This window comes from Gigantopelta aegis, chromosome 1 (assembly GCF_016097555.1).
Source record: "Gigantopelta aegis isolate Gae_Host chromosome 1, Gae_host_genome, whole genome shotgun sequence".
NCBI lineage: Eukaryota > Metazoa > Mollusca > Gastropoda > Neomphalida > Peltospiridae > Gigantopelta > Gigantopelta aegis.
The window spans coordinates 1740713-1757987 of NC_054699.1; the positions used below are offsets into that span (position 1 = coordinate 1740713).

The 17275-nt window shown below is 38.7% G+C and overlaps 1 protein-coding gene across 1 annotated transcript in view; it reads right to left on the reverse strand.

Annotated features, from left to right (window-relative positions):
* LOC121369055 overlaps nucleotides 1-15591 on the reverse strand; it is a 57127-nt gene extending 41536 nt beyond the window's left edge. Inside the window, exon 1 of the mRNA XM_041493880.1 lies at nucleotides 14970-15591. Within this exon, the coding sequence (XP_041349814.1) occupies nucleotides 14970-15303 (334 nt within the window). The 5' untranslated portion in view covers nucleotides 15304-15591. The remainder of the gene's footprint in view (nucleotides 1-14969) is intronic.
* Nucleotides 15592-17275: the final 1684 nt, after the last annotated feature.

The window sequence follows — 17275 nt, forward strand, 5'->3', positions numbered from 1 at the left end:
AAAACACATGTGATCATTCAGCCGATGGTTGTGGAAGTTAATTCTACAATTAGTGTGTACAGGTACTGTCCATTAACCGATTTACCGCTTACACTGTACTTTAGTTTGCCGCCTGACTATGTGCTCATATGCGGTCTTGAATGCATATATATATATATATATATATATATATATATATATATATATATATATATATAACTACCCACACTTGCCTTTCTTATTCTTATTCTTCTTTTGTTATGGTTACCGGCAATATTAGGTATATATATATATTTCTTTCTAAACTTCTATGTACATTTGCTAATAATCCCATAAATATCAACATTTTAAATATATACAGTGTAATAATATTACAGAATTTTGAATAAGATTTGATGTATTTGAATAAATTGCTGCACAACTAATTGAACGATCCCATAGATTAAACATATACTATGTCAGGAAATGTTAAATCGTAGTAACTGAACATGAACTATCCCTTATGCATGACAATAGGAACTATTTAAGTTAATTCATAAATGTGCTAATAATATTTCGATAAGGAACATTGTGTATCAAAACCGGTTTATTTTTTACATAAATTATAAGCATGTACAGGTACTTCCTCCTGAAGTCAACACAAAATATTATTATAAATGTATGAATTCACTGAAAAATAAACGTATGTTTTGAAAAGAACTGAAAGTCTCCTTGAATAATGAACCTTTTCAAGGAAAAAAAACCTTGTTTTCAAAACTATATATTCACAAAGACACACACAGATAAATACAAAGATGGACACACAGACACAGAGAGAGAGAGAGAGAGAGAGAGAGAGAGAGAGAGAGAGAGAGAGAGAGAGAGAGAGAGAGAGAGAGAGACAGACAGACAGACAGACAGACAGACAGACAGACAGACAAGCAGAGAGAAAAACAGACAGATAAGCAGAGAAAAACAGAGACAGAGATACAGATATAATGAGACATACAGAGAAACAGTGAGGGAGAGAGAGAAACAGACAGACAGACCTGTATTGCAAAAATAACTGAAAGTTGTTAGCCAAACTGTCATCGTTTCTAACAAAGGAAAGTTCTCTTTGAATAATGAAACTTTTCATGAAAAAAACCCGTTATCAAAACTATATATTCACAGAGACACACACAGATAAATACAAAGATGGACACACAGACACACACACACACACACACACACACACAGAGAGAGAGAGAGAGAGAGAGAGAGAGAGAGAGAGAGAGAGAGAGAGAGAGAGAGAGAGAGAGAGAGAGAGAGAGAGAGAGAGAGAGAGAGAGAGAGACTGACTGACAGACAGAAAGACAGAGACAGCGAGAGACAGAGACAGAAACAGAGACAGAGAGAGCGTCCATTTGGTTGCGTAACATTTATAATTTTCTTTTCCCAATACAACTTATTTTAACATTATTATTATGCAGAAGCAGGATGTGAAGGATCTGAAAAAAGAAAATTGATGTGTAATCTATAATATGAATAAACAACATTTAGTTAAAAGTAAACTGATGCAAATTAAGGAGAATTCAAGGGCTGGGGTAGAAAAATGTGCAGCTTACATATGCATTCATTGGATTGTGTATATGTATTCATTCACCTTTGTATTATTTTAGCTAGGATCCAAATTTTCATCCATACGGAGAGTATAATCAATGCACGACAAAATAATCATCTCCTGTTTTAAATGTACAGTAGTATCTCATTGGCTCGAACGCCCAAAGGTCGAACCTACCGGTATTCTCGAACCAAAAACAAAGTCCCGATTTTTCTCTCTATTAAACCCCTTTATTTTGGTGCTGATTGGTCGAATACCCCTAGGGTCGAACAGAAGCTTTCTCTCGAACCAGTTTATTGGTCCGAACTGTAAAATTAAACATATTTAGCTCGAACGGCTACGTCTATCCGAAGAAATATAAAAAATAATTTACGTATAATTTTTTCGTCAACCCTTTCACGCTTATCGTGTTGTTTATTTAGCACCTGTCGATAATTATCTTTCAGGTACAGACAATTGTAATGCGATAATCGTTAGATGAATAACCTTGAAAGTAAAATCCAATCAACTCATGAGTCAATCGGACCATCTCGCCCAGCCAGTTTTAGGGAAACATGCGAGGTTGTCCGAATGATTTTTGTGTTACAGAAGCACCCGACAACGGCCGAATGCATGGTTCGAACTACCCGATTGGTCGAACAGACTTTGATGCACCGACAGTGTTCGAGCCAATGAGATTCTACTGTGTATGTGTTTCAATTCAATTATTTTATTGCTTTAAGCTGTAAGCTTATCAGCACAGCATATATACACAGTATGTATAAACGCACAAGATAATTCAATTATTATATTCATCAATTACACGCTTTTGGTTTTCATGTTAGGTAATAATACAATGAAATATATAAACTAAATGTTACCTACATGCATAAAAGTATTACATTCACAAACAGTATAAAAGAAAAGTGACAACTAGTATGCTTTTAGACAAGAGAGTGCCTTAACTTATAATTTTTGTGCCAAACTAATATACTTATCAATATTAATTAAATCTTTAATGTATGCTTCTTTAACATCACAAAGTATTTTAATCAGCTGTTGCTGTTCCGATAATTATGATACAGACTACCCACACAAGCTACTATTTTGATACACAGCTGTAGAACATACTGGTTCTTCATACCCCAACCGAATAGCACTGGTTGGAACAAGAAAACAATGTATATTTAGGGGGTTAGCGTTAGAAATTTCGTATCCCAGGCGAACCATCGACCATCGAAATAAATCTAAACACAAAGTTTAATATTATTTCACTTTCTATATATTAAACAAAGGCCTATACCTATGTTGTAATCTGACGTTTTAAGCCTTTATTACAGAATGGGCATTTTTTTTATTACAAAATGGGCACCTATTTATTATTACAAAATGGGTCCGATTTTATTACAAAATGGGTACCTACGTTTATTACAGAATGGGTCGTTTTTTATTACAAAATGGGTACATATTACAAAATGGGTCGTTTTTTATTACAAAATGGGTACATATTACAAAATGGGTCGTTTATTACAAAATGGGCCTCAACAACCGTGCAACGACAGACCTGTATATATACTGAGCTTCCAGTGTGTCACTGTTTTCTACGTTATGGCTGTCATATACATTAAACGTTCCACATGGACACAGAGTGCACAAAATAACATCAACGATAGACCGTGCAACGACAGACCTGTATATATACTGAGCTTCCAGTGTGTCACTGTTTTCTCCGTTATGGCTGGCATATACATTAAATGTTCCACATGGACACAGAGTGCACAAAATAACATCAACGATAGACCGTGCAACGACAGACCTGTATATATACTGAGCTTCCAGTGTGTTACCATTTTCTCCGTTATGGCTGGCATATACATTAAATGTTCCACATGGACACAGAGTGCACAAAATAACATCAACGATAGACCGTGCAACGACAGACCTGTATATATACTGAGCTTCCAGTGTGTTACTATTTTCTCCGTTATGGCTGTCATATACATTAAAAGTTCCACATGGACACAGAGTGCACAAAATAACATCAACGATAGACCGTGTAACGACAGACCTGTATATATACTGAGCTTCCAGTGTGTCACTGTTTTCTCCGTTATGGCTGTCATATACATTAAACGTTCCACATGGACACAGAGTGCACGATAGACCGTGCAACGACAGACCTGTATATATACTGAGCTTCCAATGTGTTACTGTTTTCTCCGTTATGGCTGTCATATACATTAAACGTTCCACATGGACACAGAGTGCACAAAATAACATCAACGATAGACCGTGCAACGACAGACCTGTATATATACTGAGAGGCATAAATAACGCAATGGGTATTTCGCTATTTTCTTATAGAAATATTATGTCATCAGTATTAGGCATGCAGACAAATGGCATACTGGTAACAACTGTAACTGAAAGAAGATATTGTTCAAATCTTGATTGAGTTTTTTTAAATAAAATGTGGTTTTAAACAAAAAACACAACTGGGTTTGTTGGGGTTGTGTGGGGTTTTTTTTTTTTTTTGGGGGGGGGGGGGGGTTGACAATAAAACAGCAATTTTTTTACATTACTTACCATAGCATATTTAAAAAAAAGATAGAAAACACAAAAATATGGTTGCTTTTATAGGGAGACGAGATCAGGCAATGCATATGCAAAACGATTTTTATATGCAATGCTGTATTGTTATAATAAACACACCAGTTATGCTTTTTGCTGAAAACTCATTTTATTAAAAAAAATTCTGATTTGAACTAAATCCTCTTTCACGTACAATTATTACCAATATATCATTTGTCCGCATACTTAATATATGTGATTTGACATTTCTATAAGAGATTATTCAGTGAAATACACATTGCGTTATTTATGCCACTCAGTATATATACAAAATCGAAGGATCGTTATTTATATTTATATAGAGTACACATGAACGGCTTGCATACACTAGCGAATACCCGCCGACGATTTTAATATTCAGTAACTTAATATGCGAGGATATACTAACAAACAACACATCCTGAGCAACCGGGCGTAAACTAAGAGACGAGTTGCTACTTTACTGGTTTGGTTTTAAAACAAAACAAATGTGTTTGTTAAACGATTGTCTGATATAATATACATGTACATGCACCTGTCGTCAAATAGAATTGTTCACCGACAGTGTCGTGTTAGCGATAGCACACGAGTTTATTAAAACTGTAGTTTGTGTTTGTATTAGTAAATTATGTTATACTATACTGAAGCGATATTGTACACAGATGCGGATCTAGGGAGGGGCACAGGTGCCCACCCACCCCCTACATTTTGCGATAGTTATAATTTTATTATATATTAATTTTCTTTTCTTTTTTTACGATCCCCATCCATAACTCCTCCAAAGTTCCCTTGTCATTCCAGCTCATGTCACTGCCTACCCCCCCCCCCCCCCCCCAATGGATTTTCTGGTACATTACATTTTACCGCTATTTCACATCCACAGCTTGCTGAAAACGGAGACCAACACAAAAATAGCCACCGTTTATAATCTACGTATCAACTGTTTTAACACGGTAACTACTGAATTGCTGGCCTTCCCACATTCTCTGGAATTAAGTTAGTTTCATGTTACACGATTCTGGAGAGTCTTGCAACAGAAAATAAATACATGTTGCAATAATTTACCAGTCGACGAAATCGCGTTGAAGGTCAAAGTTCGCCAATTAAGACAATGGCAAGTACGACCCGCTCTCTGTAGAACGATACCGAGGGTTTACAATTTCCTGATTGACGGTTTCAAAGGTCGAAACGTGTACAAGTCGTGTCATGCGTTTATTAACACGCCCATGAAAAACTGAAATTTGTTGGAGATCTTCTGCAAAGTCTTGACAATGTGGGGCGGGACGTAGTCCAGTGGTAAAGCGTTCGCTTGATGCGCGGTCGGTCTGGGATCGATCCCCGTCGGTGGGCCCATTGGTGTATTTTTCCGTTCCAGCTAGTGCACCACGACTGGTATAACAAAGGCCGTGGTATGTGTTATCCTGTCTGCATGATGGTGCATATAAAAGATCCCTTGCTGCTAATCGAAAAGAGTAGCACATGAAGTGGCGACAGCGGGTTTCCTCTCTCAATATCTGTGTGGTTCTTAACCACATGTCCGACGCCATATAACCGTAAATAAAATGTGTTGAGTGCGTCGTTAAATAAAATAGTTCCTTCCTTGACAGTGTATCCGCGAGCTACTCTTGTGCTCAAACTGTCCAACATTCAAACATTTTGGATTCAAGCTCTGCTTACTGAATTTTGACAATACGCCCTTGCGACTCTGACTTTTGCAGAGATATGGTTTTGTCGTCCATATTTATTGAGACTGACCCTATATGTATTTAGGTTGCAGTGTAAAATTACGTCGACTATTGAAAATTTGTTTTAAATCATTAAATTACAAAAGTAATAAATATAACTTCTTCCTTAAATTATATTATCAGTGTTGGCATCATTCACAGTGTTTCTCGACGTCAGGTGTCAATACATTTTATTGGAAACAGAAAAGTGTACTTCGTAATTCCCTAATCAATAGGCATGTTTAATATAACATATTATGACCCATCCGTCTCCACACACACACACACACACACACACACACCCGAAATTGCTGTCAGTTACGGGCGAGACATAGCTCGGTAAGTGGACATGCTCAGACAGGATTTAAGTCATTATAACTCATTATGTCCCATCCGTCGCCGCTGCCCTCCCTCGCCGCCTCTGGTGTGATGACTGAAACCGCTACTCGTCTTCCTTGAATACATAGGAAAAATTTGGTTGTGGGCTGAATATTTTCAGGGTTTTGTTGTCGTTGATGTTTAATGTTAATGATTTGTGTGTGCGCTGGGGCAGAATAAGACATGCAAAAAAACAGAGAGAGAGAGAGAGAGAGAGAGAGAGAGAGAGAGAGAGAGAGAGAGAGAGAGAGAGAGAGAGAGAGAGAGAGAGAGAGAGACTCAGAGAGACAGAGACAGAGAGAGAGAGTAGAAAACTAATATATGCTGAATTTGTCAGAGCACAATTTTAATTACGAACAGGTCTTCTTTTTCCGTCGGTTCAAATGTGTATTAAAACGACAATAAATTAAACATTATCTGGATTGAGATCGAGTCACTACACGTAATATATCTGCCCCCCCCCCCCCCCCTCCTCCTCCCCGCCAACAATCTCTACAACCCGTATGTAAAAAGTTGCTTGAATAACCCTATTTAAAATCATTGATTTTGTCCTTCAAAATTCTGTTAAATAAAATTTCTCATTTCGTAACATCACACACCTGTCGTACTATTACTAAGATAATGGTTTTGATTTTACGTCTAAATATCGGATCTTGCATACGACTCAATATTCATAATCTTACAAACATAACTGCCAACATCCTTACATTATTTCGTAAATTCGTTTCTCCTCCTTTTTATTGACTAAATCGATATTTCACGTATGACTAACCAGGAATTCTTTGTCTCCAAACACCGAATCCACCCATTACCATCTGACGTTGAGTTAGGGCACCAGGAACAAAGAGACACGAGCCCCTCCCCCATGTACGCCCTGGAAGACACGTGTGTGTCGGGCCATAATCGATATCCAAAAATCCTTGGTGTCGCTCAAAGATTGCCCATATCCCGTGATGACGTCGCACACTTGACAACGGACGAGGCAGTGTCAAATTCCACAAAGAACAAAGACTAGAGATATAATTTGAAATACAATCGACAACCATTTCCACGCATCAGTGAACATCGGCTCTGATTTTCTCGAAACGACAGCATCTGCTTATTAAAACCATACAATCATATTCGTAATTATCTTTTTTCCAATATTGACCAACTGCGGTACCATGTGTTTAACTGTTACGTATTTTCTTAGAAGTTATTTCATCTTCAGAGCTATGCCACATTTATGTTAAAATCAAAGTGTTACGGGTTATAGAATTTTAAAAAATATAAAAATCTGCTCATATTAACCGGTCGTAATTATAGTTGTAAAACAAAGGATATGCTGCTCGGTGGCCATCCGTCAATTCACCGTCAATTAGACGATATCACCTCTCGAAGAAACAAAATGGAAACAGGTGATCTCCTAAATATATTTAACTGATTTTGTAATTAATCAATGTGCTCCAGTCTTGTAGTGTTGTTAAATAAAACAAACAAACGTTCAGTATAACTGAATGTATTCTGGTAAGCAATAAATAAGCCAAATCTTGTACACAAAAGTTAGTCATTTCATTGTGTGTTTTACAGCAACCTCGCACATTCGATAGCAATTACGGAAAATTAGGTAGTAGGTAGGTAACTAGTTCAACATGTTCGTATACCACTAGGGTTTCGAACACGCCCATCCAGAGTCCGACCTCCGATAAGATCGGTCGCCTGAATTGGAACAGGAATTAATTAGGTAGTGCGTTTTCATTGCAGTTTAGACTTTTTCCGATACACAGTATTTCTAACTATTAAAAGTACGATAAATATATTGAGAGAAAGAAATAACGGCACACTTGGTACTGCACACCAAGTTTCAGTCACTTACAGTATTCGTAATGTCTGTATAAAGTATAAAGCATGACGTATAAAGCATGACGTATAAAGTTGTAATGTAAGAATGAACGTCAGTAACACCGGTAACTTTCTCACACTATGGATGAGAGGGGTGGGACGTAACCCAGTGGTAAAGTGCTTGCTTGAAGCGCGGTCGGGTTGGGATCGATCCCCTTCGGTGGCCCCCATTGGGCTATTTCTCGCTCCAGCCAGTGCACCACGACTGGTACATCGTGGTATGTGCTATCCTGTCTATGGGATGGTGCATATGACAGATCTCTTGCTGCTAATCGAAAAGAGTAGCCCATGAAATGGCGACAGCGGGTTTCCTCTCTCAATATCTGTATGGTCCTTAATCATATATCCGACGCCATACAACCGTAAATAAAATGTGTTAAGTGTGTCGTTAAATAAAACATTTTTTCTTTCTTTCTATGGATGAGAGTTTTGTATGCAGTTGTTATTTTGTTGGTGTGGTCCCTTATTTGTTTCAATCAGTATATTTCCTTGTTGAAAATATCTACGAATATTGTCCAGGCATATGCAATGTGACTCAGATTGTCCTTGTTGAGCTCAATTTCAAACTTCTTTGTTCTATTAAATATTTATATCAGTGACCTTTTATGTGCACAATAACCTAACGGATAATAAATAAAAGTGACCTACATAGAAATAAAATATTCTTTACTCTGTAGCCTAGCCTGCCATTGAAGGAGTCATGTTTTATTGTTCATATACACGCCAACATTGGGCGTGGTCAGTACTGGTTGTGGCTTTTGTCTCGGCTGTTTCCGTCATTTCTATTCGGGAATCATCGGCGTACACGTTTCCATTTGGGGGAGACGGGAAGGGGAGAGGAGAGGAGATTTTTGTTCAACTTAAACCAAATTACGCGAATCTGGATAACATTTTGTAGGCTATTCATATTTTCATTACTGGCAAACTGCTATATATTCATATATATATATACATATATATATATACAGTTACAACGGAATAATTATACATTTCTACATGGATCACAAGTAAATAAATTGGGAGGGTGGAGGTGGGAGGGTGGAGGTGGGGGGGGGGGGCTATTAGCCGGATGTCTTTAGAAGTTAGACTCGAGCCTGGTGACGTGTCCAACTATATCGTCAAGTGTCACACCCATTGCACAACGTGACAAAATGATTCTCCAGATTATATCAAACTGTCGACAACAACTTTAAACTTTCAACATCCGTGTGTTTCAGTGCAGTGATTTCCCAATACAGGATCCGAGATAAAGAATTGTTCACAAAGAATTCCGTGAAACTCGTGATTCATTCACCAATACGTCTTACGTCCGGGACTAGACTTTGTCATGGAGGGTGTTACAGAGCTAGGGGTTGTTCAAGTGTTAATCACAGGGGAGAGGGGGGAGATACTTTAATCATACCAAAGTCTGTAGTATGTGTGAACGTGCACATAATTATACATATATATATAACAGATCTACAAATGGACAAATGTAGTGGGTTTCCTCTCTAAGACTACGAAAAATAATTTACCAAATGTCTGCCATCCAATCTAGCTGATGATTAATAAATCAATGACCGTGATGTCGTAAAACAAACTGTTAACGTTTTGGTCTGTTAATGTCGGAATATGAAAGTTGAAGTCTGGGGGTTTAACGACACCACTGGAGCACATTGATTTATTAATCATCGGCTGTTGGATGTCAAGCACTTCATTTTGGTAATTTTGACATTCTAGCATAGTCTTAGAGAAAAAACTCGTTACATTTTGTTTTTACCTCCCGCTCTATCGGAATATAGCTTTTGTTTTGTTTACCCACACCTCTAGAGCACATTGGTGTATTAATCATCGGCTATTGGATGTCAAACATTTTGTAATTCTCACATATAGTCTTAGAGAGGAAACCCGCTAAATTTTTCCATTCGTAGCAAGGGATTTGTTATATGCACCATCCCACAGACATGATAGCACATACCACGTCCTTTGACTGGAACAAGAAATAGCCAATGGGCCCATCGACGAGAATCAATCCCAGACCGACACCGCATCAAGCGAACGCTTTACTACTGGGCTACGTCCCACCCCTGTTGGAATATAACCCACACCTACAAGTGGTATACAAGTGTATCGCCTGCCCACGTGGTGGTGTTCGGGGCGAGACAGAACAACAAGCATCTGTCTATCGTCTCATGATAATCGGAGCTTGCCGTCTGTGGTGCTCGCTCGTACAGGACGTGACCTTGGTCAGCACATGTGTCCAAGACGGACCACGTGACCGGAGGTCAAGGTAAAGTTTTAAGTTAGGGCCTTCGGTCAGCGCTTTCTGTCAAAGATGGGGGACATGCATGCAGTAATTTCAATTTGTTTTCGTGTTTGTTGTTAGTTGTTAGTGATTAGTGGTTAGTGAGAGAAGCCGGTTTAGTGATCGTACGCCTACCCATTGAGTCGTTAAAAACTCGCTCTGGGTGGGAGCCGGTTCCGGGTTGCGAACCCTGTACCACGACCCCACCGATCCCGGTTGCATGCATTAATTTCAATTTGGAGCGAGACATAACGGCTAGTCCAGTTGTAAAGCGCTCGCCTGATGCGAGATAGGTCTAGGATCGATCCCCGTCGGTGGGCCCGTTGGGCTATTTCTCATTCCAGCCAGACTGGTATATCAAAGGACGAAGTGGTATGTGATATCCTGTTTGTGGGATGGCGCATATAAAAGATCCCTTGCTACTAATCAAAAAAAATATAGCGGGTTTCCTCTCTAAGATTATATGTCAGAATTACCAAATGTTTGACATCCAACAACCGATGCTTAATCAATCAATATTCTCTAGTGATGTAGTTAAACAACACAACTTTAACTTTCGTTCAGCATTTTGTGTCCCAGATGTCCAACATGTATTTCATTTCAATTCATTTTGGAGCAGTATATAAATCCAACTGCGGGTCATGAACGGAGGAGCCGGCCAAGGCCAGCTCTTGTGCCCACGACAGGCGCGCGCTACAACAGCTTGTTCTGAATGTGCACGTAAAACCCTATGACCTGACCTGACCATGAACGCTGCTCTGAGTACAGAGTTCCAAAGCCAATACCATCACATGTCCTGTTGACCTCTCATTCGACCAATCAAAATGCCGCTGTCATAAAACTGACAGCGCAAAACACGCCATGACTGTTGCGACAAAAATTCACTAAAATAGGAAATGGCGCAGGTTATATTTTTCAAAACAAAAAATTACATCAACATCGCCAAATACTGAAATAGATTCCTTGTCCCTTCCTCTGCAGTGGCGGATCCAGAAAATCCATTTGGGGGGGGGGGGGCAGTGACATGAGGTGGAATGACAAGGGAACTTTGGGGGAGGTTTGGAGGGGATCGTATAAAAAAGAAAAATAATATATAATAAAATTATAACTATCGCAAAATTTAGATCCGTCTCTGCCCTACCACATTAGGCAACTATTCCTGGCGACACACCTGTAGTCGGCAAAACTAGACAATTTAAATGAGTGAACAACGAACATTTTAACGACACCTTGACACGAACTAAACGGTGACTTTTCAGCGTCAAAGAAAGGTACCTGAATAATTAACGTATATCAATGAGACACTGACACGAGAAGGAAAATCAATTATAAAATCAATCATATTTAGTCCACACAAAATACGGTTATCTAAATTGTCGTGTACATATATATATATGACTCTCCTAAATATGTTACACGAGAGAGAGAGAGAGAGAGAGAGAGAGAGAGAGAGAGAGAGAGAGAGAGAGAGAGAGAGAGAGAGAGAGAGAGAGAGAGAGAGAGAGAGAGAGAGAGAGAGAGAGAGATATTATTTAGTAATATTATAGTATACATTGACTAGGATTGTCGTGTTGTCATATACTGCTATCATAATCTTGTTTTGAAATATATAACAACCAGCTTGTAAAAACAAGCAACAAATCTTTGTAACAGTTTATCTTACTATCTCTTCCGTTTGTTCGCGTAACTATACTACGATTATCAAGCATGTGTGCACAAGTCTGAAACAAAGAGACCGATCCGAAACAGATTGGTGACACGTTGTTTACGCTAGGTGACCCAGCCTACCAAAATGAGTGACAGGCAATGGATGTGTTTTGCAATATATCTCACTCCTTGCATACTTGTACATTTCCTAGGGCTGGGAAGTCTTCTTTTTTCTTCTTTTTTTTTCTTTTCTTTTTTGCGTGTGGAAATTGAATCGACGTCGAAACGATTATGGAAATGGTTACTTTGACAAACTGAATCAAAAGCCGAGCCTGAACGCGTGTCGATTTCAGCTACCTGCTTCATAATATGCTTGTATCTTATCAGTCAAACGTGTATACAACCACATACAAGTGTATACTTGTGATATGATATCTCCGTGTCCAAAAATAACCACCTCGTCGTGTAGTTTGTTTCAAAAGATAGAAGTTCTATTTCGCCATCTACAATACATGTTAATTTACGCGCCTATAAACGCAGTTTATTGTTACTGCTTTTGATATGTTTTAAAATGTTTAAGTTGTGCCCGTAAATTACAGGATTGACGTTTTTAATAGATACTTTGAAATAAGATACTACATAAAGTGTTGCATTCTGAATCCATTACATGGTGTAAGATTTAAAGAACGATTACTCAGCAACAACTCTTAACCACACAATAGGAGCCTAGTATAATGATATAACATTCCATTTCATTTTCGTTTACATGTACATTGTATTTTAAAACTTTAAATAATGCCTTAAAGGGACATACTCTAGTTTTTAAACACTAAGGCATATTTTTTTACTATTAGAGCCGCTTTTGATAACTGAATTCATACTTTACTTAAAGTTTATTGTTTAAATTATCCATTTCCGTACATTCGAAGTGTTTTTGGTCATCCTGGTGTTTTTAATATTACAAACTGCATTTCTCATATTTTTAAAAAGGCACATGCGTCTGAGAAGTAACAGTTATGGAGTCGAGTTTTAGTCTAAAAAAAATTTAAGGGTATTTCACCATTTCAAAGTCACAGACTCGTGTTTCACTCAATTGTAACTTTATCCAAATGTGTTACAGGTTTGTAGATTAACTAAACTTAGTGTCAATTTTCAATGGTTGAAACTAGGGTATGTCCATTTAAAGCAGGGCTTCTAGCATGTTTACAAAATCCACCAGCCATTGGATCAGTGGTTTTAAAACATTTACTAGCCATGATTAAACATTCACTAATACTTAATACAATTTTACTAATAGTAACAATTGGATATGTTACCCAAAGAGATTATAAACATCATTATTGGGGGAGGAGGTGAGGGCAGCATATTCATATTTACAAAATTGACTTAAATGCAGCATTTGACAACTTCTTTTTTCCACTAGCCATCGGGCATGGCGATAGTAGTTATTTACCAGCCCAACACTGAATATCACTAGCCAAGAGAGTGGGGCTACCATAATCTAGAAGCCCTGATTGAAGCCTATATGGGCAGTTACAGGAGAGATAGAAGTGTGTGGGGGGGGGGGGGGGGGCAGAAAAACAGTCATGGGGGTGGCGGGTGAAGAGGGAGTTAGACAGATATAGACAGCATACCGACTGAAAAACGAGAGATAGAAAGATAGAGAGAAAAAGGCGAAGAGAGAAAATAAGTGGCAAACACAAAGAGTGAGAGACAAAAGACGGAGAACGAGTTATACAAAGTTACAGCTGGGTTGTATTGGATTATAGATACATGTTGCATGTATAAAATGGGGTCAAAACTCCGTGAAGATACCTTATCGTTGACTCTTTGTTTTGTTGACAATTTACAAACGGTGATACAATTACCAAACAAGGGTCACCTGATCGCAGTGTGGTATACAGGGTGTCGAAGTACATAACGTCTATTCTTGGAGTGAATACTCTATCTGTGTGACATAATAGAAATTAGCTACTTCTCCCTCCCCCCCCCCCCCCCCTCTCTCTCTCCCTCCCCCCCCCCTCTCTCTCTCTCTCTCTCTCTCTCTCTCTCTCTCTCTCTCTCTCTCTCTCTCTCTCTCTCTCTCTCTCTCTCTCTCCTATTTATTTAGTAACGTGGCTTGCATTTCATTAATACTCATTGTAAAACTGTTAATTAGTGTATATGTAGTAACGCCTCTAGCTCTACAACTCTAGACCACGTTTCTGGATACATGATAGTGTTTAATATTAAATATTACTTGCTTCTCCTTCAACTTGGGTGTTATAAACTTCCTATCTATTACACTGAACTAACTAATAAAGTTAATACAGACTACTGTTACTAGAAACGCCTTAAACATTATCTCTTCTCTCCTGTAGCTCGAGTCACCTCCAGCCCTCTCCTTATTGATACAATTCTTCTCCCCTACATATCAATATCAATAACGGGGGAGGGCTGGAGGTCACTCGAGCTACCCCTCCTGACTCAGGATGAGGCTCAATATACACAAATATCAAATATTATCTACTAGAAAATAACTGGTGGTAGAGCCTAAAAATAAATTCTGGGAACGTGTTGAAAAAACAATACGTTGGGTAGGGTTTTTGTTGGGATTTTTTGTTATTAATTACTCTTTTCGTCTACACATTTTTTTTTAAATAAACAAATTCTAGAGGGGGCAGTAGGTGGCAACTCACCCAGGTTATTTTCAGCCCTGAAAAATTTACATCGCTTCTCCTCCCTACCCCTACCAACTACAAATATTATAATCATAATCATAATCATAATCAATAATTAATTAATTAATTTAATAAAAAAAAAAAAAAAAAAAAAAAAAAAAAAAATTAGAATAAAATAAATAAAATTTAACTTAATTAAAAAAAAAAAAAAATTAAATTTAAATGTTAAAGCCTACAACCCTTACCTTCATTGTGGTTCCACGTGGTGTTACAGTAATCCGCCACAAAGCACTTGGTGTCGGGTTTGAGTTTGTATCCCGTCGTCGTGGTACACGTCTCGTCCCCGTTCGCCTCCTCCACACACTCGTGGGTCGTCCACTTCACCCTCAGGTACGTAGTCCTACACACGACGTCCCAGCACTCTTGTCGCGTCCACAGACTGAAAGTTATATTCCCATCCGTACCATTTATCGGTGCCGTCCACACGGGCACAAAAGACCCCGCTATCTCCAACCCGACGGCGATGGTCAAAATAACAGCTGTTATAATTGACAAAACTAACTTTTCCGTTCTCCCCATTTGTGAAATCAACAACACACTGATCGGTCGCTTTTATGATGAAATGAACATCCCCATTTTAGTCATCAATTTCGGTAATCCAATCACTTGTTTTTTCTCTTTCGTTTACAACTCTCGCGCATTATGGGTGTGGGAAGTTCATCAAACGACGTCCCACTCACGTAATAACTAATGCCAATGTTTTCTAAACTAACTTACTTGAAATTTGACCTAGTTGAAAACTCCCAAGCAGGTTGCAATCTACATCTAGCCTGGCTAATTTCGCGTTTGTTTCAACGACAGCCCATGTCAATTGCAGTGGTGATAACATATTTGCCCTGCCAGGCTAGGCTATGCCAAGATGTGACATTTCTCTCTTTACTCCGCGGTCCTAGCCCGTGATTGAGTACAGCCAATGTACACACATGTGACGTAGCCACTAGCAGTGAAAAGCCCCGTATTCGAAATAGCCCCCAAGCACCACGCGATAGGAGGAGAGTGGCTGCACGGTCGCTGTGTACCTAACGCAGCGACCAATACGCGACCAGTCTGTTTCGAAAAGCGCCGATGATGGTTCGTTAGCGAGTGGCAGCGCGACGTGTGCTCTTCGGATATAGTGTGTTATATCAGGAACGATTTAATGACCAGTAATTATGCAGCCATTCACAAAAGAACTTTATCGGCAATGGACGGACGCGGCTTAAAACCATCGAGTTCGTGTCGAAGGGTCGGGTTTCTTCTCCGTTGTTTGTTTCACAGAGAAGCTGAAAACAAACAAAACAAAGGCTTTTATTCTTAACATTCTCAGTATTTTCCTTCTCCATTTTTTCTCTTTTCTTTCCTGTTTTTTCTTCTTCCTTTTTCTTAAGCATTGAAAACTACAGCGACAGGAAACTGATGGCATTGTCGGATATGTTGAACACAATGCAATGCTTTCTAAAACTCAAAATTTATCGAATTTTTTTTTAGACGGTGCTACAAAAGAGCTGAAAATATGCCATTGAAACACGAGTTTTCGCGCAAATAATAATATTGACCGCGCGCTCCTAACAGAATGGGATAATTGATTTTGGCTGGGTGTTGTTGGTGAGAAATGAAAAACTTGCGAGAGCGACGGCTAAAAGCGTATTTGATTGAGGCGAAAAAACAAGAGGACGAGGAAAAAAAGGTGCAAAGAGATTGATACAGCTAAACGCTTATCATCATTAAATGTATATATCCAACAATCGTCATTTACACCACGTGAAAAAAAAAAAAAAAAAAAAAAAAATGTTCGTAAAACGAAATCTAATAGAAATATCCAGCGGGTATATTACCACAGGGAGTATAACGGTTCCCGTCACGCGCCATTAAGCCCAGTCATTCCTGATACATCGTCGAATCGCATAATGGGGCGCTTTTACGGCGACTTGTTTCCCGTATAAATGTCAGTATCTTCGCGTTATTAAAACAAAGTACAGAGATACACGGTTCACGGTTCAATGAGCAGACCACGCCAGGCGAGAAATCACCGTCTAGCTGTTACAGTGGAGGAATTCCTATAGGAATGTACATGCAAATGACATTGTTTAATCAATGCACGTTGAAATCTAGATCGTCAGTTTAGTTGTGGCGGTTCTTGATCTACGAAATGTGGAGTGGAACCCAAATAGTCGCGTGTGCAGAGGGCGGGTGGGGGGGGGGGGGGTGTAGGGGTCCAAACACACACACACACACACATACACACATTCCGTTCAAAGAAAATGTTTCCAGTACAGCGTGACCCGACCCCCTCCCCCACCTAAAATCTTCGCTCGCTATGAATACGAATATGTTTATTTTGGATTGCCGATCATTTCACAGCGTGTTCCACACATAAATACAGTACAATGCATATACAGAAATACACATCTTATTAATTAACATTGACGTTAAAAGTGAATACAAAATTGAAATGACAAATGTACTATTTTGTTTGACTATTTCAGTACAAACATATTTGATTTAGACGCTA